This window comes from Protopterus annectens, chromosome 2.part2 (genome assembly GCF_019279795.1).
Source record: "Protopterus annectens isolate FY-2018-M chromosome 2.part2, PAN1.0, whole genome shotgun sequence".
In the NCBI taxonomy this organism is placed as follows: Eukaryota; Metazoa; Chordata; order Ceratodontiformes; family Protopteridae; genus Protopterus; species Protopterus annectens.
The window spans coordinates 550,117,317-550,143,486 of record NC_056730.1 but is presented as its reverse complement, the minus strand read 5'-3'; the positions used below and the strand labels follow the sequence as shown (position 1 = coordinate 550,143,486).

The 26,170-nt window shown below is 45.2% G+C and overlaps 1 protein-coding gene across 1 annotated transcript in view; it reads left to right on the top strand.

Moving 5' to 3' along the window:
* The window catches only part of PDCD4 (programmed cell death 4), a 1,035,076-nt gene extending 1,010,029 nt beyond the window's left edge, over positions 1-25,047 (top strand). Inside the window, exon 11 of the mRNA XM_044064014.1 lies at positions 23,883-25,047. Coding sequence (XP_043919949.1) covers positions 23,883-23,934 — 52 coding nt within the window. The 3' untranslated portion in view covers positions 23,935-25,047. The remainder of the gene's footprint in view (positions 1-23,882) is intronic.
* The last annotated feature ends 1,123 nt before the right edge of the window (positions 25,048-26,170 follow it).

Genomic DNA, 26,170 nt, shown 5'->3' with positions numbered 1-26,170 from the left:
TGTTCTTAAAACGATGGAAGAAAAAACTAAATCTATGCAAACTGTTAAAGAATTCTTACAAGTGCAACCACCTTGATTCAGTAGCTATTGCCCTTCAAAACACTGATCCTTTCCAGCCCCTTCCAGGCCTTCCCAAACAAGACCCAGGGGAAACAGACCACCCAGACTACAGTCTCAGGGTATGCAGAGATTTAAGCAATGGCATGCTCCCACCCCTAAAACAGGGAGTGGTAAGCCGCCTCCATATGGGAAAAGTTTACATTGACTTCTCAACTCTACTTCCCAGCCCTGCCCAATTGCTTGTGCCCCTAGGAGGAAAACTTGCCCTTCATGCAAAAAACTGGATGTCCATCACTCAGGACCGATGGGTCCTCAACATTGTACCCCAGGGGTACAGATTTTATTTCCATTCACTGCCAACCCCAGCGGGTTTCCAGACCTTCCTCCAAACCAGTGGGCAGAGGCTCAAAACCAAGTTCTTTCCCTGCTCAACATCAGAGCTATTCAGCCAGTCCCAGTAGAACAAAGGGGTTAGGGATGTTCTTCGTGTTTCACTGTTGCAGTCCTCACATATGGGTTATCCGGCTCCCGGTAGCCCTCAGTCGGCCTGAATACCAGAGTCCTTGGTATGTGACTTCGGCTGCCGCCGGTTGTAAAACTGATGTCAGAACGTCTGGTATAAAGGGAGGCAGCTGACACCATTTCCTCAGTCTTTCTTGCTGCAGAACCAGAAGCAGATGCAATTCGCACTAGTGCCGGCCGTTTACCTTAGTTTTGCTTTCTGACTACCAAGTTGAAGACGCCTAGAGATAAGTATCACGTTGAGGATCCTCTTTTCTTGCTTTAATGAATGTCAGATAAAGTTAATAACCGTCTTGCCTGTGGAAAACAGATTCCGCACCTTGATTTCCATTCCTGTTGTAGAACTTGTTTAGGCCTTGAGCACGACGTCCTTAACTGCGATCTCTGTGCTTTTTTTAACCCACGTACCATACGCCATAGAGCTAAGATTTTGTATAAGCATTTCGGAGTCTGGCCTAAGTTCGTTGGTATGGCATCCTTTGGTCTCCCGACTTCGGATATACCTAGGAAACGCAAAGACAAGGACCATGACAGGCGTAGGGTTAAATCTGCTGACGACGCACCAGTGAAGTTGGTCGTCGGCGCAGTGGTAGTCAGTGAGGTGCTTTCGCAGCCCCTGCAGTCCACAGATTTTCAGCCGCAAGCCTCTGCCGAGACCTTTACGGAGTCCTCCATGCCACAGGCTGCTATTTCATCTTCAGACCCTCCGCCTGTTGCTGCCTCTGATGGGTCCAGAGCTGCTTTGCAGGCACCGGCTTCTGACACACCTTTTTTTTGACATGAGACCAGAACCAGACCGACTACCTTAGTTCAGACTTGAGTTGTTAGGCCTCCCGAGTCCCTCCATATTGCTAGTAAACCTTCCAGCCGCAAACCTTCTCACAAGCAGGCGTCTGCCTACCCTCCTGTGCCTCAGTCCCAGTTGGTAAAGATGGCTGGTGATCTTCTTTCCCTGATTAGGGGCTCTCATCCCCCCCCCCCTTCAAAGAGGGCTAGGGAATTATCTCCTGATGTTTTGTCTGTCTCGTATACTGAGTTTTCCTGTATGTCTGCTGGTGAAGAAGGAAATTCTTGACTTTTTTCTGGCTTTGAGGATTCTGATGCTGAGGATGCTATCCCTTCTGCCTCCCCTCCAGAAGATTTTTCCTTTGCGGATACTTTGAATACCCTTAGGGAGCATTTTAAATGGGAATGTCAGGATTTTCCACAGTCTAAGAAACGAATCGGGGAGTTTTTGGATTTGCCACAGCATAAGCTTCTGGCTATACCTCCAGTTTTGGAAGATGTGGATGATGTTTTCATGGAAAATTCTTTAACTCCTAGTTCTGTTCCTCCTGCCCCCAGAAAACCAGATAGGTATTACAGGGTTCCTGAATCTCATCAATTCCTTTTTAAAAGCCCTACTGCTGATCCAGAAATTATTTCTCAAGGGCCCAAGGGTGTTAAGACTACTATTGCTAAAAACCCTGTGCCTTCTGATAAGGAGTCTAGGGCCTTGGACAGTTGGGGTAAAAACGTCTATACCTCTGCTGCTCTTGCCATCAGATCCGTTAATTGTCTTTTTCACATGCTTAAGTATCAGCAGCATACTTTGGAGGCTATCAAGGCTAAACTTGGAGATATTGCCTCCATGACTGAGAACAAAGATTTACTGAATGTTGTCACTTTAGTTAATAAGCATTCTCTTCATTGTGGTTTTGACACTTTGGAGGTTTCCTGCAGGGCAGCAGCCACTGGTTCTGTAATTAGAAGGCATGCTTGGGTCAGGGAGCAGCCTCTTTCTGATCCTGTTAAGTCTAAATTGCTGGATGTTCCTTTGCACAAGGACAATCTTTTTGGTAATAAGGCTGAGGAGGTACTGAAGAAGTTGGAGGATAAGACAAAAATCTATGCAAGCTGTAAAAGATTTCCTTCAGGTTCAGCCTCCTCGGTTTAGTAAGTATTATCCTTCCAAGAATTGTTTTTTTCCCTGATCCTAGCAAGCAGGGTCGCTCTACGCCTAGGGGATGTTCTTCATGTTTTACTGTTGCAGTCATTACATTTGGGTTATCTGCATGCAGGTAGCCCTCAGTCGGCCTGTTTAACAAAGTCTTGGGTCCTGCGTCAGTTGCCGTCCCTTCTTCCATGACGTCAGGGGTATAAAACATGCAGCCGACGCCATTACATCAGTTTTTCTTGCCGTGTGGTGCCCGAAATAGTAGTAGTTCACAAGTGCCAGTCGGCTGACTCCTGAAATTTTCGTTTTCGAGTTTCAGAACCGAAGTCTTCAACTAAAGCGAAGTACCCTGTTGGGGAAACTTTTTCTTGCTCCTTACCGATATCAGTAAAAGTTAATAATTGCATTACTTGTGGAAAGCAAATACCTCATAAAGATTTTCATTCGTACTGTATTCCTTGCCTAGGCCCTGACCACAACGTACCTTGCTGTCAGTTTTGTGCCTTATTTAATCAGCACACTATCCGTCGTCTGTATATTTTCACCTCTAAATATTTCGGTTCTCGGTTTAATTATCCAGAAATGTCTGTTAGCCACCCGACTACTGGGATTCCAAAAAAACGCAAAGATAAAGACAGAGGTCGCTGAGGTCCAAAAATACCAACGACGCTTCTCCTAAGCCAGTAGCCAGTTTGCCTGTACTCTGTGAGGCACTTTTGCAGCCCCTGATACCCGCTACGTCTGATTTGCAGGCTTCTACTGAGACCCATTCGGAGTCCGGTATGCCACAAGATGCTTCAACTATGGAACCCACGGATGTCTCTACCTTGGATGGGTCCGGAGCCGCTGTGCAGGCACCGACTTCTGAGGGTGCCTTTCATCATCTTTCCTGCAGACAGGGTGTCCCTCAGAACCAGTCCATCCTTCATGCCCAAGGTGGTATCCACTGTGGCTCTTAATCAGTCCATTCATGTTTTGCCAACCTTCTTTCCCAGTCCACAGAGCAAAGGGGAATGAATACTGCATTCCTTAGATGTGCACAGACAACTTAGATTTTACTTGGACAGGACTAAACCTTAAAGAAAATCTGAACAACTGCTGGTGACATTTGCTGCAGGGGCAGAGGGGAAGGCTATTTCAAAGCAAACCATTTCTAAATGGATAGGCCATTGCATTAATTTCTGCTATAAGTACCATGGAAAACCTATCCCCCAGGGGGATCAGACCTCACTCCATCAGGGCTGCATCTACCTCTACAGCCTTTCTCAGAGGCGTCCCTACCAGGGACATCCTAGAAGCTGCTACCTGGAGTTCTGTACATACTTTCACCAAGCATTATCATTTGCCAATTTTCTCTAAATCCAGAGCTGGCTTTACCACTGCAGTCTTGCAGGGTCCCTAATGCTATCTAAATTCCTCCTCCCAACCATAGATTTGGGAATCTACCCAAATGTAATGACTGTAACAGTGAAATACGAAGAACATAGTGCAGTCGTGTACTCTTATCATAAATGTAGATGTTCGATTGTATTCAGTGTTGCAGTCCTGGTTACCCTCCCTCCAGCCCCCTAACTTCTTTTTGGCTATACCTCTACTTTCCTTTACTATGCTTAAAAGCCTTTTTGGTGTATTTGCTTTTGTTGGAGGTATATCATTGTACTTTTATATGTAATTGCTTCCCATTGGGGGCACCTGACATCTGGGGCAAGAAAAACTGATGTAATGGCATCTGCTGCATGTTTTATTCCTCTGACGACCTGACGTCATGGAAGATGGGACAGCAACTGACGCAGGACCCAAGACTTTGTTAATCAGGCCGACTGAGGGCTACTTGCAAGCAGGTAACCCAAATGCAATGACTGCAACAGTGAATACACTCGAACATCTACGTTTATGGTAAGTGTACACAACTGTACTTTTCAGATCTTCCAGAGGGCAGGCTTCTGCCCCTCAAAGGGCTATACAGTGGCATTCTTCTTCTGCTAAATCGGGGAGTTCTAAGCCAGATTCCCAAAGCAAACATTCTCAATGACTCTGGCCTTCTTGTGCCTACCTCTGCAGGCCCTGGTTTTCCTTTGGGGGGAAGGTTAGCCAGGTTCGCAGAGGTATGGTCTACCATCACAGATGACAAATGGGTGCTCAATATAGTAAACCAAGGTTACAAGTTTTACTTTCACACCTTCCTTGTTTTACAAGGGTTCCCAGACATACCTCTCAGGGCAGAGGTAGAAACTCAGATTTCTTCTTTACTGACTCTGGGGGCTATAGAGCCACTTTGTGCAAATCAGGCAGGCCTAAGTTTTTATTCAAGACTTTTTCTGGTACCCAAGAAAGGGGGCACCTGGTGCCATATTCTGGATCTGTCTATTCTAAACACTTTTCTGGTGATTCCCAAATTCAAGATGCTCACCCGTCAACAGTTACTACCAATGCTGGTCAAGGATTCATGGCTAGTAACTTTAGATCTCAAGGAGACTTACCTGCACATCCCAATAAGGGAAAGTTGCAGGCAGTTCCTTTACCTCAGGGCTGGAGAGCAACACTTTCAATTCTCTGCATTACCGTTTGGCTTACTACTGCTCCCAGAGTTTTTACCAAGTGCCTGTCTCCAGCCATTGCTTTTTGCAGGCAGAGAAACATTCAGATTTATCCTTACCTGGATGACTGTCTCATTCAAGCAAACTCCATAGAACAACTAGAAAAGGATTTGGATTTCGTGAAGAACACTCTCACCTCTTTGGGGTACACTCTCAACGAAAAGAAGTCAAAGTTGGTTCCTACAAGGGAGATGGTTTTCCTGGGAGCGAGTTTGAGTACAGCCACCCAAATGGTATTACTCCCTCAACAGAAGCAAGACGACCTTTCGGCTTACTTCAGGAACTTGTCAAACATGACCCAGCTCTCTCTGCAAGGCAATTCCTGCTAGCAGTGGGGTTCATGGCTTCATGTATTTTGATGATCCCATATGCAAGGCTGCTTATGAGAAAACTTCAGTGGTACCTCAAGAATATTTGGTGTCAACACACACAGGACTTGGACTTGATTCTTCCCCTGATTCCATGTCTACAAATGGAGTTCCTCTGGTGGGCGACAGCCTGTTCTCAGAACAAGGATCTGCCTTTCAACCCACTACCTGCCAGCCAGACTCTCACCATGGACGCCTCAGATGTTGCATGGGAGGCTCATCTGGAAGGCAGTGGCATACAGGGTACTTGGAGCAAACAGCAGATTCATCTGCACATAAACTTAAAAGAATTGATGGCAGTGCAGCAGTTTTTGCTGGCTTTCAAGGACCTACTCTACCCTGGGGCTCTGCTGATCAGGACAGACAATACCACAGTCCTGTGGTACATCAGCAAGCAAGGGGGGACTCGCCCCTTGTGCAGACAAAGCATGAGACTATGGTCCATAGCAGCTTCCATGGGCTTACATCTTATAGCCCAGTAACTCACAGGGAGGCTGAACTCCTTGGCGGATCATTTGAGCAGACATGTTCTGGATCCTCATGAGTGGCAACTGAACAAGGGCATTTTCCACCACATCACTCATCCTTGGGGCACCCCACAAGTGCATCTTTTCTCCTCTCACACCAATCATCTCCTTCCAACCTTCTGCACCAGGGAGTTTCACAGCAAAGCTTGGAAGGTGGACACGTCCTTCCCATGGACACATCTCTCAGTTTATGCATTCCCTCCTCTGCCTCCTCTTCCCAGAGTGCTGCTAAAGATAAGGGACGAAAAGCCAAAGGCTTTTCTGATAGCACCAGATTGGCCCAGGCAGCATTGGTATCCCCTCCTTCGCAGCCTTTCTGGCATCTGCCCCTGGTACCAGATCTGTTGGTTCTGGGAGGGGGAAAGTTCCTTCATCCTCATCTTCAAACTTTGCATTTAAGTGCCTGGCTAATACTTTAAATCTTTCCCACCAGGTGGTTGAAGTTCTTCATGAGGCCAGGAGGTCTAGCATCAGAAAATCCTATGCAGATTAAATGGAAGATATTTTGCTCTTGGATGCTGGCTAAAGGAGAAGACTATTCCCATCCTTCTTTCCCTCATTCTTGACTACCTAACAGGACTGCTTAATGGTGGACTTTCCTTTTCTTCAATCAAAATTCAAGCTTCAGCAATTTCGGCTCATTGTTCTTTTGAGCAACCCATTTTTTCTCACCCCTTGAAACAGTTCCTGAGGGGAGCTAGTAAGCTTAGACCTCCCAGAAGAGCTCCTACACCTGCTTGGGATCTTAATTTTGTCCTGGAAAAACTTACTCTGCCTCCCGTTGAGCCAGCTGCCTCTGCAGATTTGAAGTTTCTATCCTGGAAGACTGCTTTCCTTTTAGCTATTACTTCAGCTAGAAGGGTGTCTGAACTGCAAGCCTTAACGGCAGTAGAACCTTTCATTATTTTTCACTCAGATCGAGTTTCTCTAAGAACCAATCCCTCCTTCATGCCTAAGGTAGTTTCCAGTTTGACCCTTAACCAGTCTATTCACCCTCCTACATTTTTAACAATTTCCAAAATAAAGGGGGAAGGATTCTGCACTCTCTTGATGTGCATAGACAGCTGAGATTTTACTTAGGACTAAATAAATCTGAACAGTTGTTCATTAGTTTTGCTCCCGGGGCTCAGGTAAAGCTATTTCAAAACAGACCATCTCCAGATGGATTGCTTATTGTATTCACTTTTGTTACCCAGCATGGGAAGGTTCCCCCTCAGGGTATTAGGACCCATTCTACTAGAGCAGCCTCTACCTCTGCAGCCTTTCTGAGAGGTGTGCCTACTAAGGACATTTTAGAAGCAGCTACTTGGTCTTCCGTCCATACTTTCACAAAGCCTTACAATCTACCTTTGTTTTCTAAATCTTGGGCTGGTTATGCCTCTGCAGTTTTGCAGGGCCTTCTTACCAACCCTTATTTTGTGATCCTTCCTCCACCCTTTGTCTTTTTCCTGGGCTTTGGGAATCGATCCATATGTGGACTGCAACAATGAAACACGAAGAACATAGTACAGCTGTGTACACTTACCAAAAATGTAGATGTTCGAGTGTATTCACTGTTGCAGCCCTGGTTTCCCACCCTCCATTCCCCATTTTTTTCCTAAGGCACAGACTATTTCTATTTTTATTTTTTGTATGACGTATCCAGGGTGCTAACTTCCTGGGTTAGCCTTCTTTTGGGGGCTCCTGACAGTTAAGGCAAGAAAAACAGGAAATGGCGTCGGCTGCCTCCTTTTATACCTGATGTTCTGGCATCAGTTTTACAACTGGCGCCAGCTGATGTCATATACCAAGGATTCTGGTATTCGGGCCGACTGAGGGCTACCGGGAGCCTGATAACCCATATGTGAGGACTGCAACAGTGAATACACTCGAACATCTACATTTATGGTAAGTGTACACAACTGTACTTTTCTACTCCAGACTATTACTGGTGCCCAGGAAAGAGGGCTCTTGACGTCCAATCCTGGATCTTTCTATTCTCAACACCTTCCTGGTGATCCCAAAATTCAAGATGATTACCCTGCAACATCTTCTCCCTATGCTAGCCAAGGATGCTTGGTTAGTCACCCTAGACTTAAAGGAAGCTTATCTGCACATCCCCATCAGAGAATCATGCAGGAAATATCTAAGTTTCAGGGTAGGATCTATGCATTATCAGTTCTCTGCGCTTCCCTTTGGCTTATCTGCTGCGCCCAGGGTATTCACAAAATGCTGCAGGTAGAGAAATACCCAAATTTACCTGTACATGGATGACTGCCTGATTCAGGCGGACAGCCAGGAATTGCTACTTCAGCATCTGACATTTGTAAAAAGCCTTCCCACTTCATTGGGGTACACCATCAACGAAAAGAAATCACAACTGGTGCCCAGTCAAAAGATTATTCCTGGGAGAAAACTTGGGCACAACTTCCCAGATGGCATTTCTCTCTCCAGAAAAACAGGTCTGTTTGACAGACTACTTCAAGCAAATGGCCACCAGAACCCAGTTAACTGCAAGCCCTAGGGTTCATGGCCTTATGTATTCTGCTAATTCCATATGCAAGACTGCATATGAGGAAACTTCAGTGGTACTTAAAAAGTCTTTGGTGCCAGCATTCTCAGGAACTGGAAACAATCAATGTTCTGTAGTCCTATCTCACCGTCATTCTTACATATGGGATCGGAGCCAATCCTCGGCGTATTTACAAGCTGGAAGACTTCTGGTTGGCTCATGGCTAGGTAGGTTTCACATGGTGCACCAGTACAATCCCCAGATCTCGTTTGCCGCATCGACGAGTTCGGTTGTGCTTCTCTTTGGCTTTGGCTAAGTGATTGCATTTATTTCCACTTTTACCAAATTTCTTGGCTCTGTTTAGTTTGAAATAGTTTAAAATAGTTAAAACTGTTACTGCTTATGGTTAATCAGTTTGCGTAGTTATTAGTGTAGTTAGTTTTTACTTGCGCCATTTGGTGCAATTTTTGGCCTTTTCCCCTTCCAATTTACTTTGGTATCCCGTGTACTGGTTTATTCATAGAATTAGTAGTGTAGGCACCTTTTGCGCACTGTTAGACTGTGTGTGTTAATAGGATAGTCTAGAGTTTATGGCGGTTTCCTGCTTGTTAATTAGCTGCGTTAATTAGCTGCTTGTTAGCATTGTTGGATTTGCTGTTATTGTTAACAGAACTATGTTCTGTTTGTTCTTGGCATAAGCTTGAGTTGTTGCGAATTCCCGCTTATTACTGTGATTACTGTTTGAGTGTGTGATACTTTCTAGGTCTGTTTCAGTTAGAAGACCTTATCTCTTCGTTGCCCAGGCTAGGCCCGTTTAAATTGGAGGACCTAGTCCTAGTGGTGTCTTTCCTTCCTGCAGGGCTAGGCCTGTTTAAATTAGAGGACCTAGTCCTCTCCCTTCTTTTTCTCTGTGTGCGTGTGTCCTCTACTGCCGAATGTCTAAAGAGAGTAAGTATCATAAGCCATCCAGCTTTAAGAAATGTATTAAGTGCTCTCAAAAAAATGTCTATAACGGATGGTCATGATAACTGCGTTTACTGTTTAGGGGCCATCCATTTACAGAAGACCTTTTTATTTTGCCATGCTTTCAGTCCTAGGGTGTTGCAGGAAAGGGAGAAGAAGCTCATCCTAAACAGTCATCTTAAACCTTCCTTTGAGGAAGGTTTGTCTAGTTACTCATTTTCAAAATCTACTAAGGGAAAGTCAAAATCTTTTAAGAGGCCTTCCCCAGCACCGGCTGGTGTCTCGGAGCCACCTCTTAAAATTCCAAAATCAGACAAGTCCACTGTCTCATTGGCTCCACAGACCTCAGTGCCGACTGAGAGTAGTATTGTTATTGCAGGGTCGGTTCCAAGTATTTCAGAGCTGACCTCTGAGACTGTTTCTCAGAGTCAGTCTATGGACCCTCTACCGGCCTCCTTGATATTGAAGTCTCCTATACCTCAGAGATCCCAATCTGCTACTCTGTCATCCAGGTCTTCCAGGAGTTTATCGGTAGAAGATGTGGAGAGGGTAGTGCTGAGACTTTTGAAGTAGTCTGCTTTGCCTAAATTGTTGTTGGCTCCGACCCAGTCATTTCCGGAGCCACTCGAGTCCGTTCAACCCTCTGTGATCATTCCGCCTCTGAGCCATGCTGGTCTTTCGGAGCCAGAGTGCTTGGTACCACTTTTGGAACCTTCGGCTCCAGCTCTCCCTGTGGCTGTTTTGGAGCAGAGTTCTGCTTCGACACTTTTGGTACAGTCCGTAGTATCTAGGGGCCGAAGATCCCCGGTCAGCACCGACAGGGATGCTTAGAACCAAACTTCTTCGGTTCTGAGTCTTCCTCTTGGTGCGTCTGCTATGGTGAGTTCGGACCCTACGTCTATCTCGGAGCCAACGGCATCCTCGGTCTCCTCGGAGCCAGGGAGGTCCTCTGAGCCAGAGAGGTCAGCATTCGACGAGATGATGAGTGTGCTGTCCCGATCGTCAGCTCCTACCAGAGGTACTGGCACTCTTCCCCCTAAAGCACCTACTTCTGTCTCGGCTCCTACTCCCTCCAGAGACCCTCAGCATCAGTAGCCACTGGCTGGTGGCCCCCACTCTTTCGAGACCTCCCCAGAATGCACCTCTGAGGAGCCCCCCCCCCCCCCCCAAGAAGAGGACTTGTAAGAGGAAGCATGTCGACTCCCAGGATGAGTCTTTGACATCTGACACTGACCTCGAGGAGTCTGAAGGGTCCCCCAAGTCATCCTCTGATGATGTCTCCTTCGTAGACATCCTGGAAATCCTTAAACAGAGGTGCAGCTGGCCCACTGTCACCCCTTTTGATAAGGAGTCGGTGTACCTGAAGGCTTTTGGGTCTCAACCTTCTGCCTCTCTGATATCTCCACCTTTCGACGAACTGATGGATTTAGTTAGTCGAAAGGTGTGGGATTCTCCTGATGCTGTGGAGCCAGTCCCCAGGAGACCGAACAAGTTTCTTTCTGCCCTTTCAAGAAAAACAAATTTGTCTAAAGGTGTTCCTCTAGATGCCATGGCAGTGGCGGCCACTAAGAAGGAGCTAGCTGAGACGACTTCTGTTCATCCACCGAATAAGGAGTCTCGAATGATGGACAGATAAGGGAAGCATCTTTTCTTCAGCGGCATTTACCCTTAGATCACTGAATTACCATACTCACTTTACGAGGCTTAAAGAGTTGAGATTCTTTACAAGGTACATATACTGGGGGAGTCCCTGACAAGGTTTCTACCCAATTGTCCACCTTAAACTCTATTGTCAACTCTTCCATGCAGCTTATTTCATATGCAGCCGATGGAGCGAGTAGAGCAGCGGGTTCATGAATTTCCCTAAGGCGTCATTCCTGGATGCATTTGTGTAAATTTGCGGAACCATTTAAGTCTACCTTTACCAACGTCCCCTTCGCTTCCTCATTGTTTGGATCCAAGGTAAAGGACACTCTCACCCAGTGCGAGCAAGAAGGAAAAACACTCTCTGCCATGGAAGTATGTTTTGCTGTTCCCTCTAGACCATACCCTAAGGGTAAGATGTGGTTCAGGATGTCCCAGAGGCTTTTTCAGGAGAACACAGGGTGACGACTCCTTCAGAGGAAGAGGAGGAAATGGTAGACGTTGCCCTTGAGGCAGGGACAGTCCACAAAACCAGGGAGGTCATGATTTCTTTCAGGGCCGGCCCTACCAGTGCTCCCGATGTGGGGCCCGACTGTGCTTCTCTGGGGCCAGTCGGGGGTCGCATTTCTTTGAATCCAGAAGCCTGGCTAAGTATCACTCAAGACAAATGGTTACAAATAATTATTACCAGAGGTTATGTCATACCCTTTTCTCTTCCACCCTTTGTTCCCAAGAAGATCCCAGATGCCCCACCCAATCACAGGGATCAGGCAACTGTGGAGGTCAAGTTGCTTTCAGAAAGAGTCATCCAAACCATCCCAGCAGATCAAATAGGATCCAGAACTTACTCCAGATTCTTTTTAGTGCCAAAACGTACAGGGGACTGGAGGCCCATTCTGGACCTCAGCAGATTGAACGAATCAGTAAAGGACAAGTTCCGGATGGTAACACTGCAGTCTATACTCCCGTTGTTAGGGAAAGACAATTGGATGTGCTCAATAGATCTCTAAGATGCCTACTACCACATAAAAATGGACAGGGCGTCAAGGAGTCATCTACGTTTCCGGCTGGGAGCCAGTCACTATCAGTTCCATGCTCTGCCCTTTGGTCTCACCACAGCCCCCAGGGTGTTCACGAAATGTATGGCAGTAGTGACAGCTCACCTGAGACATTGAGGATTCCAAGTGTTTCCGTATTTGGACGACTGGCTCCTGACCGCTCCCACCAGGCATCTACTCTTTCAGAACAGGGACGCTACTATTCAGCTTTGTGCCAAGCTGGGAATTTCCATAAATTGGGAAAATTCTGCCTTATTGCCCTCTCAATCTGTGATTTTTATAAGCGCAGGTAAACATGGTGGCTCATCTTCCTGCAGAAAGGGTACAGAACCTGGTTCTTCAAATTCAGTGTCTCCTCTCCTAATGAAAGGTCAAAGCAAAGATTATTCTGCAGCTCCTAGGGACCATGGCTACCACCATACTATTAGTGCCACTAGCAGTGACTTCTGTCATCCCAATGGTCCTTTCAGAACCTTCCATTATCCCATCACATTCTACTGACAGAAACTTGCAAGAAGGACCTCCTTTGGTGGACATTACCCAATCAGCTGACCACGGATGCTTCATTTGTTCCTCGCCAACCCATTGCCACTGTGACCACGGATGCCCCACAGATAGGGTGGGGGAGCATTGTCTAGGCAGGACTGTCCAAGGCACATGGCAAGATCACGAAGCTCACCTGCATGTCATTGTTCTAGAGATGAGGGCGGTGCTCCTGGTGTTGCAGGCACTTCACGACCGTCTGCCTCTGGGGACTATTGCAGTACATTCAGACAACATGTCTGTAGTATGGTATATCAACAAACAGGACGGAACCAGATCTTACCCACTCTGTCGAGAGGTCATGCGAATTTGGAAATGGGCGATATCTTCCCAGCGTTTTATGGTGGCAACGCACATTCCAAGGACGACCAGCGTGATAGCCGACAAGCTCAGCCGGGCAATCCTGATGCCTCACGAGTGGTCTCTAAAACAAGAAACAGCGGAACAGATTTTCCGCAGATGGGGACAGCCTTGCTTGCGATCTCTTTGCCAGCCCAATCAATGCCAAATGCAGCCGCTACTTCTCCCTCATCCCCCCTCTGGGGGAGTCACCGAGAGACGCACTTGTTCATGATTGGCCCCTGGGTCTCCTGTATGCTTTTCCTCCCTTTCCTCTCATTCCCAAGATTATTCAGAAAGCAAAATGTCTGAGAAGCAAACTGATCCTCATTGCTCCTTACTGGCCTCTTCAGGTTTGGTTCCCCTTCCACGGGTCTCTTCTCCTGGATGATCCTTGGATTCTGGACCCAGTTCCAGACCTGTTGGCTTACATGTCCGGTTCGCTTCACCCCGCCTTACACACCCTCAATTTAACAGTGTGGCTGCTCTAGTTCCATCCGTAGTCAGGTTTCACGACTTCTCACCTTCTGTGCTGTGACTCATATCCTTACGTCTTCTCATAAACTTTCCACTAGGAGACTATATTCCAGTAAATGAAGAAGATTCTCTCTTTGGGTGGAGAAAATTGATGTTAACCCCTACACTCCCTCTATTCCAGTGGTTTTGGAATTCCTTTCTGAGCTTTTCCACCAAGGATCTGTGGCTGCCACTGTCAGAGTTCAGTTGGCAGCGATTTCAAATTTTCATCTAGGTTTTCCAGATTCTAATTTGATGTCACATAAGCTGTGCCAAACCTTCCTTAAAGGTGCGTCAGCCAGACTGGTTTCAGAGTTGCATTGTCTGTTAAACCGCCTTATATGATTTTTCACAAAGACAGGCTGTCCCTTCATACTAATCCCTCCTTTGTCCCAAAGGTCTGTTCCCATGCCACTTTGAATCAATCCATAGAACGTCTGGTATTCTTTTCAAATCATTCCAGTGCAGCTGAGTACAGGTTTCACCAGCTGGATGTCCATAGACAATTACGTTTTTATTTGCACCGGACTAAAGACATCAGAAAATCAGATCAATTATTCATTTCCTTTTCCGAATCCAGGTTGGGCTTGCCAGTTTTCAAAGTAACTCTAATTGGATTTCTAGCTGTATAGCTTATGTTTACAGTTCTGAGGGTAGACCTTTACCCTTTAAAATCAAGGCTCATTCTACCAGATCTCAGTCTACCTCTGCAGCCTTTCAAGCCATGGTCCCACTTGACAATATTTGTGCAGCAGCTACGTGGGCTACCTCTCTCACTTTTATTACTCATTACAAATTGGATTTAACCTCCAGGGGTAGAGCATCTTTTGGTTCCATGGTACTCAGGAGTATTTTTCCTTGAGCCACCCAGGAATAAAGGCGCTAGGGACGCTGTCCCATATGTAAGAATGAAGGTGAGATAGGACTGCAGAACATGAAGTTATGTACTCACCATAATGTTCCATGTTTGTAGTCCATCTCACCCTTCATTCTTATGAACCCACCCTCCTGCCCCCATCCTGGAAGTACCTGGAGACAGAAAAATGTTAATTTATTATGTATGGAAACCTTTTAGTATTGGCTTCTTTCTGTATGTTGTTAATATTTCTCCTAGTTAGAGCAAACAAGATCTGGGGATTGTACTGGTGCACCCTGTGATACCTACCTAGCCACGAGCCAACCAGAAGTCTTCCAGCTTGTAAATAGGCTGAGTCTGAGAATGAAGGGTGAGATGGACTACAAACATGGAACGTTATGGTGAGTACATAACTTCTTTTTCCTATCAGACTTTGTCTGAGGGCAGAGTTCCTTTGGTGGGCAGAAGCATGCAACCACAACAAGGGACTGCATTTTACTCTACCCCACGCCGCCCAAACCCTGACCACAGACGCATCAGATTATGCATGGGGGGGGGGCACATGGCTGGTAAATGCATTCAGGGCCATTGGAGCCCAAGCCATAATTCTCCTGCACATCAACCAGAAGGAGATGCTAGCTGTACAGAATGCTTTGACAGCTTTCAGATACCTAATCCTTCCCAGACAACTGCTGATAAAAACAGATAACACCACAGATGTTCATCATGTTACCCTGCTGCAGTCATCACACTTGGGTTATCCTGTCGTCAGGCGGTCCCGCAGTCGGCCGGAATTCCAAAGTTTTGGTCCGGCGTCAGTTGCTGTCGCTTCTTCCCTGACGTCAGTGTGCCAGGGCTATATATAATGCATCCAGCGCCATTTTCTCCAGTCTTTCTTACCGCGCGGTGCCCAAAGCAGAAGTAGTTCGCAAGTGCCGGTCGGCCGACTCCTGAGATTTTCGAAGTCGAATTTCAGATCCGAAGTCTTCAATAAAGCTAAGTACCCTGTTGGGGAAACTTTTCTTGCCTCAGACCGATGTCAGAAAAAGTTAACAATTGTATTTCTTGTGGGAAGCAAATACCTCATAAGGATTTTCATTCTTACTGCATACCTTGCCTAGGCCCAGACCACAACGTCACTGGTTGTCGTTTTTGTGCTAGGTTTAATAAGCGTACTATAAAAAGACGCTTTGATTTCGCACGACACTACTTTGGTAGAAAATTTAACTACACAATGCCGTCGGAGCAACAGACTACCAGTGTGCCCAAAAAACCCAAGAATAAGGACAGGCAGCCTAGACCCAAGCCAGACTCCAAGTCCTCGGCTGGACCGGTCTCCGGTGAGGCCCCGATGCAGCCCCTGACTACCGCAGATTTGGAACCCGAGACCGTTTCAAAGCCTTTGGCAGAGAGCGCTAGGCCGACACAGCCATTTTGTTTAGCCCCTACCCACGACTCTGCAGAAAGAGATGTCGGTGCTGCAGAAACACCTTCGGTTTCTGAAGGCGTCTTCAGACCGACTACGCTCACCATAAAAACATATCCTAAGCTTAAGACTCCTATTAAACCTAAAAAGACTGCACTTCAGTCTCCAGTTCAAAGCCCCATGCCTAAGAAACAGATGCTTAAAATGGCTGAAGATTTGATCTCTTTAATCAGGGGTTCCCAACCCTCACCCGACAAGAGGAAGATTATGCCTCCTCTGATCAAGTGTCTATTTCCTCAGGCTCCTCTGAGGACCAAGATTACTCCTTCTCCCCTTATGAAGTTTCTGATGCTGAGGATTCTATTCCCTCCGCTTCTTTTCCTGAGGACTACTCCTTTGGGGAAACTTTGCATACTATGAGGGAACATTTTCACTGGGAAGGTCAGGACTACTCTGCCTCAAAGAAAAGGCTCAGAGAGTTTCTTTTACTCCCCCAGCACAGGCCACTTGCCATCCCCCCAGTTTTAGACATTGTGGATGATGTTTACTTAGAATCTAGTTTGAACCCAGATTCTCTGCCTCCTGCTCCAGCCAAACCAGACAGATACTATAGAGTGCCTGATTCCCACAAATTCCTTTATAAAAGCCCTGTTGCTGATCCAGAGACGGTCTCCCAGGGTCCCAAAGGGGCTAAGGCTTCTATGGCAAAAAATCCTGTACCCTCTGAAAGGGACTCCAGAGCACTAGACAGGTGTGGGGAAAAGGTTTACACCTCAGCCACTCTAGCTATGAGAGCACTAAATTGCCAATTTCACATGCTAAAATGTCAGCAATTTCTAATGTCTCAGCTAAAACAAAAAATGAGCACACTCCCTCAACAGTCTGAATTGAAAGAAATGCAGGATCTGTTGCATGCAACTGAACAGGTGGGCAAACATACTTTACAATGTGGTTTTGATTCTTTGGAGGCTTCCTGCAGAGCAGCTGTCACTGGATCTGTTATACGTAGACATGCTTGGTTAAAGGAACAAAACTCTGCTTGATCATGTTAAAGCAAAGCTTCTAGATGCTCCCTTACAGCAGAATGTTCTATTTGGAGTTAAGGCAGACGAAGTCTTAAAGAAAATGGAGGATAAGGCAAAATCTATGCAGACAGTCAAAGACTTTCTACAGGTACAGCCCCCTCGCTTCAGCAGAAATTGGCCAACTAAAAATTGGTCCTTTCCAGCTACTGACAGACCACAGAGGGGTAAATACGGACGTCCAAGAGGCAGAGGACAACCGCAAGCCCAATACAAACCTCGACAATGGGGCACTGCAACACAGAAGGGAGAAGACTGGTCCCAAACTACCAGAAGGCAAACTCAATGACTTGCACCTCATCTGGCCAAGCAACACTGTCTTGGCAGATCCCTTGGGAGGAAAACTTGCACTTTTTTCAGACAACTGGCACATTGTCACAAAGGACAAATGAGTCCTAGACATAATTTCACGAGGATACATATTCCATTTCCACACCTTGCCAATGAAGAGAGGAATGCCAAATCTGCCACAAAATCAATGGGCAGAGGCACAAAAACAAATTTACAGCTGTCATGGACATGAGAGCCATTCAACTGATACCTACACGAGAGTAAGGCCAAGGATTTTACTCAAGACTCTTTCTAGTCCCCAGAAAGGACAATGCCTGGAGACCAATTCTGGACCTTTCAATTTTAAACACCTTCTTACAAGTACGCAAATTCAAGATGCTAACACTACAGTAGTTTCTTCCCATGTTGGGCAAGAAAGCATGGCTAGTAACGTTGGACCTCAAGGAGGCATACCTGCATGTCCCTATCAGACAAAGTTGCAGAAGATACCTCCGTTTCATTGAAGGTTCAACCCATTACCAATTCTCTGCACTGCCCTTTGGCTTATCTACTGTGCCCAGGGTCTTCACAAAATACCTGGCACCAGTAATTGCATACTGCAGACAAAGAGGAATTCAAATATACCCATGCCTGGACGACTGCCTCATCCAAGCAGAAAGCAAGGACATCCTCTTACAACATCTGGCTTTTGTAAAACATCTTCTAAGTTGCCTGGGGTACACAGTAAACGAAAAGAAATCAAAACTAGTACCCTCACAAAATATGACATTCCTGGGTGTCAACTTGAATACAACGGCCCAGAAGGCTTATCTGACACCAGACAAACAACTACAACTGATTCAATATTTCAAAACAGTGGCAACAAAGACCCTACTCCCTGCAAGAAAAATTCTGCAGGCCTTGGGCTTCATGGCATCTTGCATTCTACTAATACCATTTGCAAAGCTGCATATGAGGAAATTACAGTGGTACCTAAAAAGCGTATGGTCTCAACACAGCCACAGCTTGGACACAATGATATCTCTCATTCCTTGACTACAACAGGAGTTTCTATGGTGGTCACAGGCATGTCACTTCAACAAGGGTCAGCCTTTCACCTTGCCCCCAGCCAGGCAAACTATGACAACAGATGCATCGGACTACGCCTGGGGGTGCACATGGCAGGACAAGCACGTTCAAGGCGTATGGACTGCAGATCAAAGAAATCTGCACATCAATCAAAAAGAGATGCTAGCTGTACAGAATGCTGTGACAGCCTTCAAGAACCTATTACATTCAGGACAAATTACAATAAGGATGGACAACACCACAGTAATGTGGTACATAAACAAGGAGGTACACACTCCTACCCTCTATGCAGGCAAGCAATGACCTTGTGGAACACAGCACTGGCTTACCAAGTTCAGTTACAAGCTCAATTCCTGCCAGGAAAAAAAAAACACATTGGCAGACGTCAGCAGAAACATCATGGATCCCCACGAGTGGAAACTGGATCCACAAGTATTTGCAATGATAACTCAAAAATGGGGCCTTCCAGACATAGACCTGTTTGCCAGCCCCCAAAACTATCCGCTAACAAAATTTTGTACAGGGGCACTTCACCATCAAGCTTGGAAAGTGGATGCACTCTCATTCAGTTGGAAAAACCTGACAGTATATGCCTTCCCTCCATTGCCTCTCCTCACAGAGGTGCTTCTGAAAGTCAGAAAGGAGAGACCACAACTGATACTCATAGCCCCAGACTGGCCACGCCAGCAGTGGTACCCACTATTAAGGAATATGGCCCAGGGCCCACCTTGGATTTTGCCACAAATTGCTCATTTGCTCACACAGCAAAACAATCAGATTCTACACAGCCAGCTCAAAACCTTAAATCTGGCTGCATGGCAAATCAACTAAGCATTCAGCCAGCTCCTCTTTCCCAAGCAGTTATGGATGTTCTTCTGGAAGCTAGGAGGCCCAGCACCAGGAAGACCTACTGGAACAAATGGAAAAGATTTTGCACCTGGAACCAAGCTAAAGGCCAAAACTCACCTCAGCCTCACATGCCTCAGATTCTACAGTATTTAACTGAGATGGTGCACAAAGGACTTTCTTTTTCTTCCATTAAAATCCATGCATCAGCTATTTCAGCCCACTACAACACGGATCCACCCTTATTTTCACATCCATTTCTAGGGCAGTTCCTCAGAGGGGCAAAAAACATTAGACCCCCCAGGAGAGCACCTACACCAACATGGGACCTCCATTTTGTTCTGGAAAAACTTATGCTACCTCCCTTTGAACCAGCTTTCTCTGCAGATCAACAGTTTCTATCATGGAAGACTGCCCTGCTGCTAGCAATAACTTCAGCTAGAAGAGTCTCAGAGCTGCAGGCACTAATGGCAGTGGACCCTTTCCTCATTTTCCATCAACACAGAGTTTCTCTATGAACTAATCCTTTCTTCATGCCTAAGGTGGTTTCCAGTGTGGCTTAAATCAAACCATCCACTTACCCACCTTCTTCCCAAATCCACAGAACAAAGGAGAAAGACTCCTGCATTCCTTGGACATTCACAGGCAACTTCGTTACTACTTGGATAAAATTAACGTTTTCAGAAAATCTGACCAGCTCTTTGTATCCTATGCTACAGCTTCACAAGGGAAGGCTATATCAAAGCAAACCATTTCCAAATGGATAGGACATTGCATTCATTTTTGCTAAACCCATCATGGAAAACCAGTTCCTGCTACCATTAGGCCTCACTCTACCAGGGCAACAGATACATCTACAGCCTTCCTCGGGGTGGGGGGGGAGGGGGGTCCGACCAAGGAGATTTTGGAAGCTGCAACTTGGAGTTCATAACACACCTTTACCAAACACTATCACTTACCACTTTACTCTAAGACTAGAGCTGGCTTCGCCACTGCAGTTTTACAGGGCCTTCTAGCCTCCTCTAACCCGCTATGACTCCTCCACCCATCCTTAGCATTGGGATTCTACCCAAGTGTGATGACTGCAGCAGGGTAACACGATGAACATAGTACAGTTTTGTACCTACCATAAATGTAGATGTTTGAGTGTACACCCTGCTGCAGTCCAGGTTACCCTCCCTCCATCCCCTCTGATCTAACTGGCTAAATCTCTACAATGCCTTCCTGATGTATTTGCTTATAGCTGGAGGGATTTTGTGCTAAAACTTCATAAATTGGTACTAATTATTGACCACCTTTTTGGGGGTACCTGACATCTGGGGCAAGAAAAACTGAAGAAAATGGCGTCGGATGCATTATATACACCCCTGGCGCACTGACGTCAGGGAAGAAGCGACAGCAACCGACGCCGGACCAAGACTTTGGAATTCCGGCCGACTGCGGGACCGCCTGACAACAGGATAACCCAAGTGTGACGACTGCAGCAGGGTGTACACTCGAGCATCTACGTTTATGGTAGGTACAAAACTGTACTTTATATGGTACATTAACAAGCATGGGAGAACCCATTCTTACCCACTCTGCAGGTTAGCCATGACTCTGTGCAGTACAGCTTTGGACAACCAAGTCCATCTACAAGCTCAATTCCTGCCAGGCAAACAAAATTCACTGGCAGACAACTAAAGCAGAAATCTCCTAGACCCACACGAGTGGAAATTGGAGCCCAGCACCTTCAACCTTCTTATCCAGAGGTGGGAGACCCCAGAGGTGGATCTCTTTGCCTCCCCCCCCCCCACAACCACCAGTTAAGCAGATTCTGCAGCAGGAACCCTCACAGCAGGGCCTGGAAGGTGGATGTCTTATCCTTTCAATGGGAAAACCTCTCAATCTATGCCTTTCCCCCTCTGCCCCTTCTCTCAAGAGTACTACTCAAGATAAAAGAAGACAGGCCAAGGACGATTCTGATTGCCCTGGACTGACCACACCAGCACTGGCACCCACTCCTGCGCAGCCTGACTATGGTGCCACCCTGGCACCTACACCAGACCCCTACCCTGCTGTCACAGCAGGAGGGACAGATTTTGCATCCACAATCGCAAGCCCTAAATCTTGCAGCCTGGCTTATTCCTTGAGTACTCCACCAGCAACCCTAAATAAACAGGTGCTGGATGTCGTTTTTGAAGCCAGAAGGCCTAGTACTAGGAAATCCTATGCAGAAAAGTGGAAAAGATACTGTTCTTGGATTCAGTATGAAGGAAAGGACACAGCAGTGTGCCCTCCTTACCTCTAATCCTGGATTACGTAGCAGCTACTCCACAGAGGCCTATCCGTTAAGATTCATGCCTCTGCCATTTCGGCCCATTACAATACTGAGCCCACCTCTATTTTCTCATCCTCTTATCAAACGGTTCCTGAGAGGGGCTAACAACTTAAGGTCCCCAAGGAGAGCACCCACCCCTGCTTGGGACCTTAACTTTGTTCTGGAAAAGCTCACTCTTCCCTCTTTTGAACCTGCTGCTTCAGCACAATTAAAATTCCTCTCTTGGAAAACAGCCTTTCTTCTAGCCATCACTTCAGCTAGAAGAATGTCTGAGCTACAGGCACTGATGGCTGTGGAACCCTTTATTATCTTCCATGCTGACAGCGTTTCTCTCTGAAACTAACCCGTCTTTTATGACTAAGGTGGTGTCCAGTGTGGCTGTAAACCAATCCATCTATTTGCCAGCCTTTTTCCCTAACCCTCAGAATAAAGGGGAAAGGATCCTGCACTCTTTGGACGTGCACAGACCGCTCAGGTTCTCCCTTGATTGGACTAAGCCTTTCAGAAAATCTGACCAGCTGTTAGCTTTGCACCAGGGGCATAGGGCAAGGCCATTTATAAACAAACCATTTCCAAATGAATAGCACACTGCATCCGTTTCTGCTACAAGCACCATGGAAAACCAACACCTCAGGGGGTCAAGACACATTCCACTAGGGCTACTTCTACCTCTACAGCATTTCTCAGGGGAGTCCCTACCAGGGTCATTCTGGAAGCTGCAACCAGGAGTTCTGTACACACCTTCATCAAGCATTATCACTTACCTATTCCAAATCCAGGGCAGGATTTGCTACAGCAGTCTTGCAGGGCCTACTAGCCAACCCTAACTCTTCTTGACTGCCTCCACCCTTCCGCAGCTTTGGGAATCAACCCAAGTGTGATGACTGCAACAGTGAAACACGAAGAATATAGTATAGTTGTGTACACTTGCCATAAATGTAGATGTCCGAGTGTATTCAGTGTTGCATTCCTTGTTTCCCTCCCTCCAGCCCCCCTGGTTTTCTCTATCTTTCTATCTCTCTCTCTATGGTTATTGGTAATTACTTTTTACTGGTGGTGGTTTCCACACCATATACTAACTCCCTATTTGGGGGCTCCTGACATTAGGGGCAAGAAAAACTCATGTAATGGTGTCAGCTGCCTGTTTTTATACCCCTGACGACCTGACGTCATGGAAGAAGCGACAGCATCTGACGCAGAAATACTAAGGCTCTGGTATTCGGGCCAACTGAGGGCTACCTGCAGGCAGATAACCCAAGTGTGATGACTGCAACAGTGAATACACTCTAACATCTACATTTATTCGAAGTATACACAGCTGTACATTTTCTTTTGCCATGCAGTTTGCTGTATTAATTGTACTTGTTTATTTTAGATTGTATAGGGGAACTTGGTTTCCAACGTTTCTAAAGCAAGTATTTTTTTTTTTTATTTGTATTGATTCAAACAACTGAAAGATATGGGAACATGATTGCTGTTTAAAATGCTTATGTGTACAACATACCTCTCAATCTTTCGGAGCAAAAAATCTGAACAAAGCCAAAAATAATGGTGGGGCAAAGGCCTAAAAATAGCAACAGGTGTTAAATATTGCGCTGTACACTCAGTTGCTAGAATAACATGTTTTGCATTATGTATTTTCTGAGGGGTATGAAGTCTGAAATTCAATGGTCTGTCATTTATTATTTAGTAACGTCAGTCTTCATGTTGGTATCACACAATTTCATTGGAGTGGGTGGGTTCACATGACTATATATGCAGATTTTATGTCAGTCAGCTTCACAATTTATTTTACCAGTTGTTCCTACATTCCGCCTGCCTTTGTCCAGATTTTTGATGTTTCCAGGTTGAGAGGCATGGCTCAGATGCTCACTGCAGTGGGTAATCCAGGAATATTTTTTGGTTGGGTTACTTGCTCAGAGTGCCACATTTTTGCACATGGGGACTGTGGAACTCAAATTCAGGATATCAAGATGAAGTTGGTAAGCAGCTAATAGCCTTAATCCTCTGAATTGTACTCAAACAGTTTATATACAGCTGTCTTTTTCCATGCTGCCTCTGAACTTTAACATGCAGATTTTTAGTGATCATATCCAAATTGTGTGAAACAATGCAAGCTTTGTAATTGTTTTTCCTCAGTGGAGCATACATATGATCTCTTCGTAAATCTTTGCAATCTACACTGTATTAGTAGAATGGTGTCCCTGGTGGTCTCTAATGTCTTCTTCATTCTCCTACGTGGAACTTTGTGTGAGATAAGTTTGTTGTCCATTTCTTCTACTGAATGCCTTTAGAACCACTCTCTAGTGTATTGTGTGATTATGTAGCTTTGAATGAATTAATAGCAGAAGAAATGTGTGTTCTTCCTCTAGCTAGAGAATCTTTGGTTTGCACCCCTTTAACCCTTTTACCTTGTGAATTCTTTCCAGAGGCCGCAAGCGGTTTGTGAGTGAAGGAGACGGCGGGCGAATTAAGCAGTAAAGCAACTTCAATGAATGCTGCAGCACATCTAGTTCCAGCCCAAAAAGAGGAACCAAGGCATAAAGGAAGCTTGCATCTGGTTGACATTTGGATTGGTTACCTCACCATAGTAATGGACTTTAATTGAGGTGCCTCTCCACATATTGGGGACAGCAGAGTAAAACATGAGTAATGAGAGGCATTGTTCTTGACTCTGGGATGCAAGAAAAGCTGCTGCATAAGTGCATGGTGGGGATTGTAAAATACAAAGGTTATTGTGTCTTTTTTCAGACCGGTAACAGTTTGTTGTTAATATGTTTGTTTTGGACATGGGTTGCATGTTTCTCTTTGTAGAACTTTTGCAATAACAAAATAAGGAACTTTGGTATAAATCTTATAGCCTTTAGTCACCGCTGTGCTGTAAAAAGACATGATTACATTTGAAATTCTGACCCAGTTTCATACCCCGAAAACAGACATTTACAACCTATTGTAAGGTCAGCTGCATCCTAATGCATATAAACTTGCAATTATTTGATCATGAAAACGAAAGACCAGGCATACAAACCTTTTTAGTGAAGAGCCTCGTATATTAAATATATGCTTTATATATCATGCTGAGCTGCGCTGACTAGACACTGAATTACAGAATTAGCATCTCAGGACTCTGGATGTCCAGTAAGTTACTCTGTGTACAAGTGTAACTGTTACAATCATACAAACTGACAGAAACTCACACCAGCAGAATGATTTAAAACAATCCTGTATAGCATTGCCGAATGTGAGGAACAAATATGTTGCTCCATTTAGTTTGTCACAGTATGTTTAAATCTACTTGGTTCAGAAACCTGGGCATTCATTTGTCTGTATGAGACAATTTTACCTCTGGATTGATTTAAAACCTGAATCTTACATGTTCACAAATATTTCTGTGCAGATTTGTTTGCTTTTTAAAATTACTAAGCTGTATTCCACCTGTTGTAGCTAGAATCAGTTGGGACACTGTCTTTTGCATCCTTTCAGCAAAAACATGTCATTTTGGTCAAGATTGACACTCAAGTATGCAGTGCTGTGTTTCTTTCTCATTTGTGATTTATCATTGTTAAACCTGGATGAAGAAATTATTTAAACCTGCAGGTGGTCTATCAATGAATCTTTTGCTGTTTAATACATGCCATTCTCTCTGCATCTTCATATTCACTGGTCAGGTACTCCCTTACTGAAAATATTATAGGGCCACATACTTGAAATTTTGTCAAACTTGCCCTATTCTTGGATGATTCACACAACATTTAAACCTGCAGTTTGCCTGCCATCTGAATCATTTTGTCTGTAGTTGGGATGTCAGTGGATCCTTTGGAAGATCTTCCTCTGTAACTAAGTTGTTAATCCCATTTTCCATTGCTAGACATGTATTGTGAGTTTGTAAGAACAAGGGAGTGGAGTTTTCCTGTACACCTACCAGTCACCTCATAGCTAACATTTATGTGCTTTGTAATGCTGATTGTTTCTAGTAGACTGAAAAACATTGGTAGCAGATTGAAGATGATGTTACACTGTTGACCTTTACTGGAACATGCCAGTTTGACACACTTGAAGTGGTGGCATCCATTTATCCTGTAGAATATTTTCCTACATTATCACAGATTCACGAAAGGTTATCCTCCAAATAGACAAACTCTTGTAAGATGACAAGGCATTGCTTCCATCTTTGCCTGATGCTTCCACATATGGAGGCTCTTAAGAACATATGGTTTGTTTTATGGTTCTGTATATTACTTATAATTATTAAGACTTTTTAAATTGTGTCTTAAAAAAGTTTTCTTTTGGTTACATCCAAGATTCAGCATGGAGAGAGTTGGACACTGTCCCTCTGACTGCAAAGAAAAATAGAATGTTGACTTCCTAAGAATTTACTTGAACTGGCTTGTAGTCCTTAAGTAAATTCTTTAGACATAACAGTAATTGTGGCAGGAGTTAATTTACTCCAGGAACACACTTGGTTCATGCTGTAGGTATTGTTGCTGGTTTGCCAGACGGACCTCACTTTTAAGCAGTCTGTTGACTTGTATTACCTTTGTCATGTCATTATTACAAGATTTTCCTGCTGATGATATTTGGCCAGACCTTGCTGTTTAGTGCATTGGTTTTCTGCTTTCCAAATTTAAAAAAAACAGCTTTTCATTTTTAAAAAACAGCTTTTCATTCCCTTATACTGAAACCCATTATTTAGAAATGTATTTTCTGGTTTTTCCTC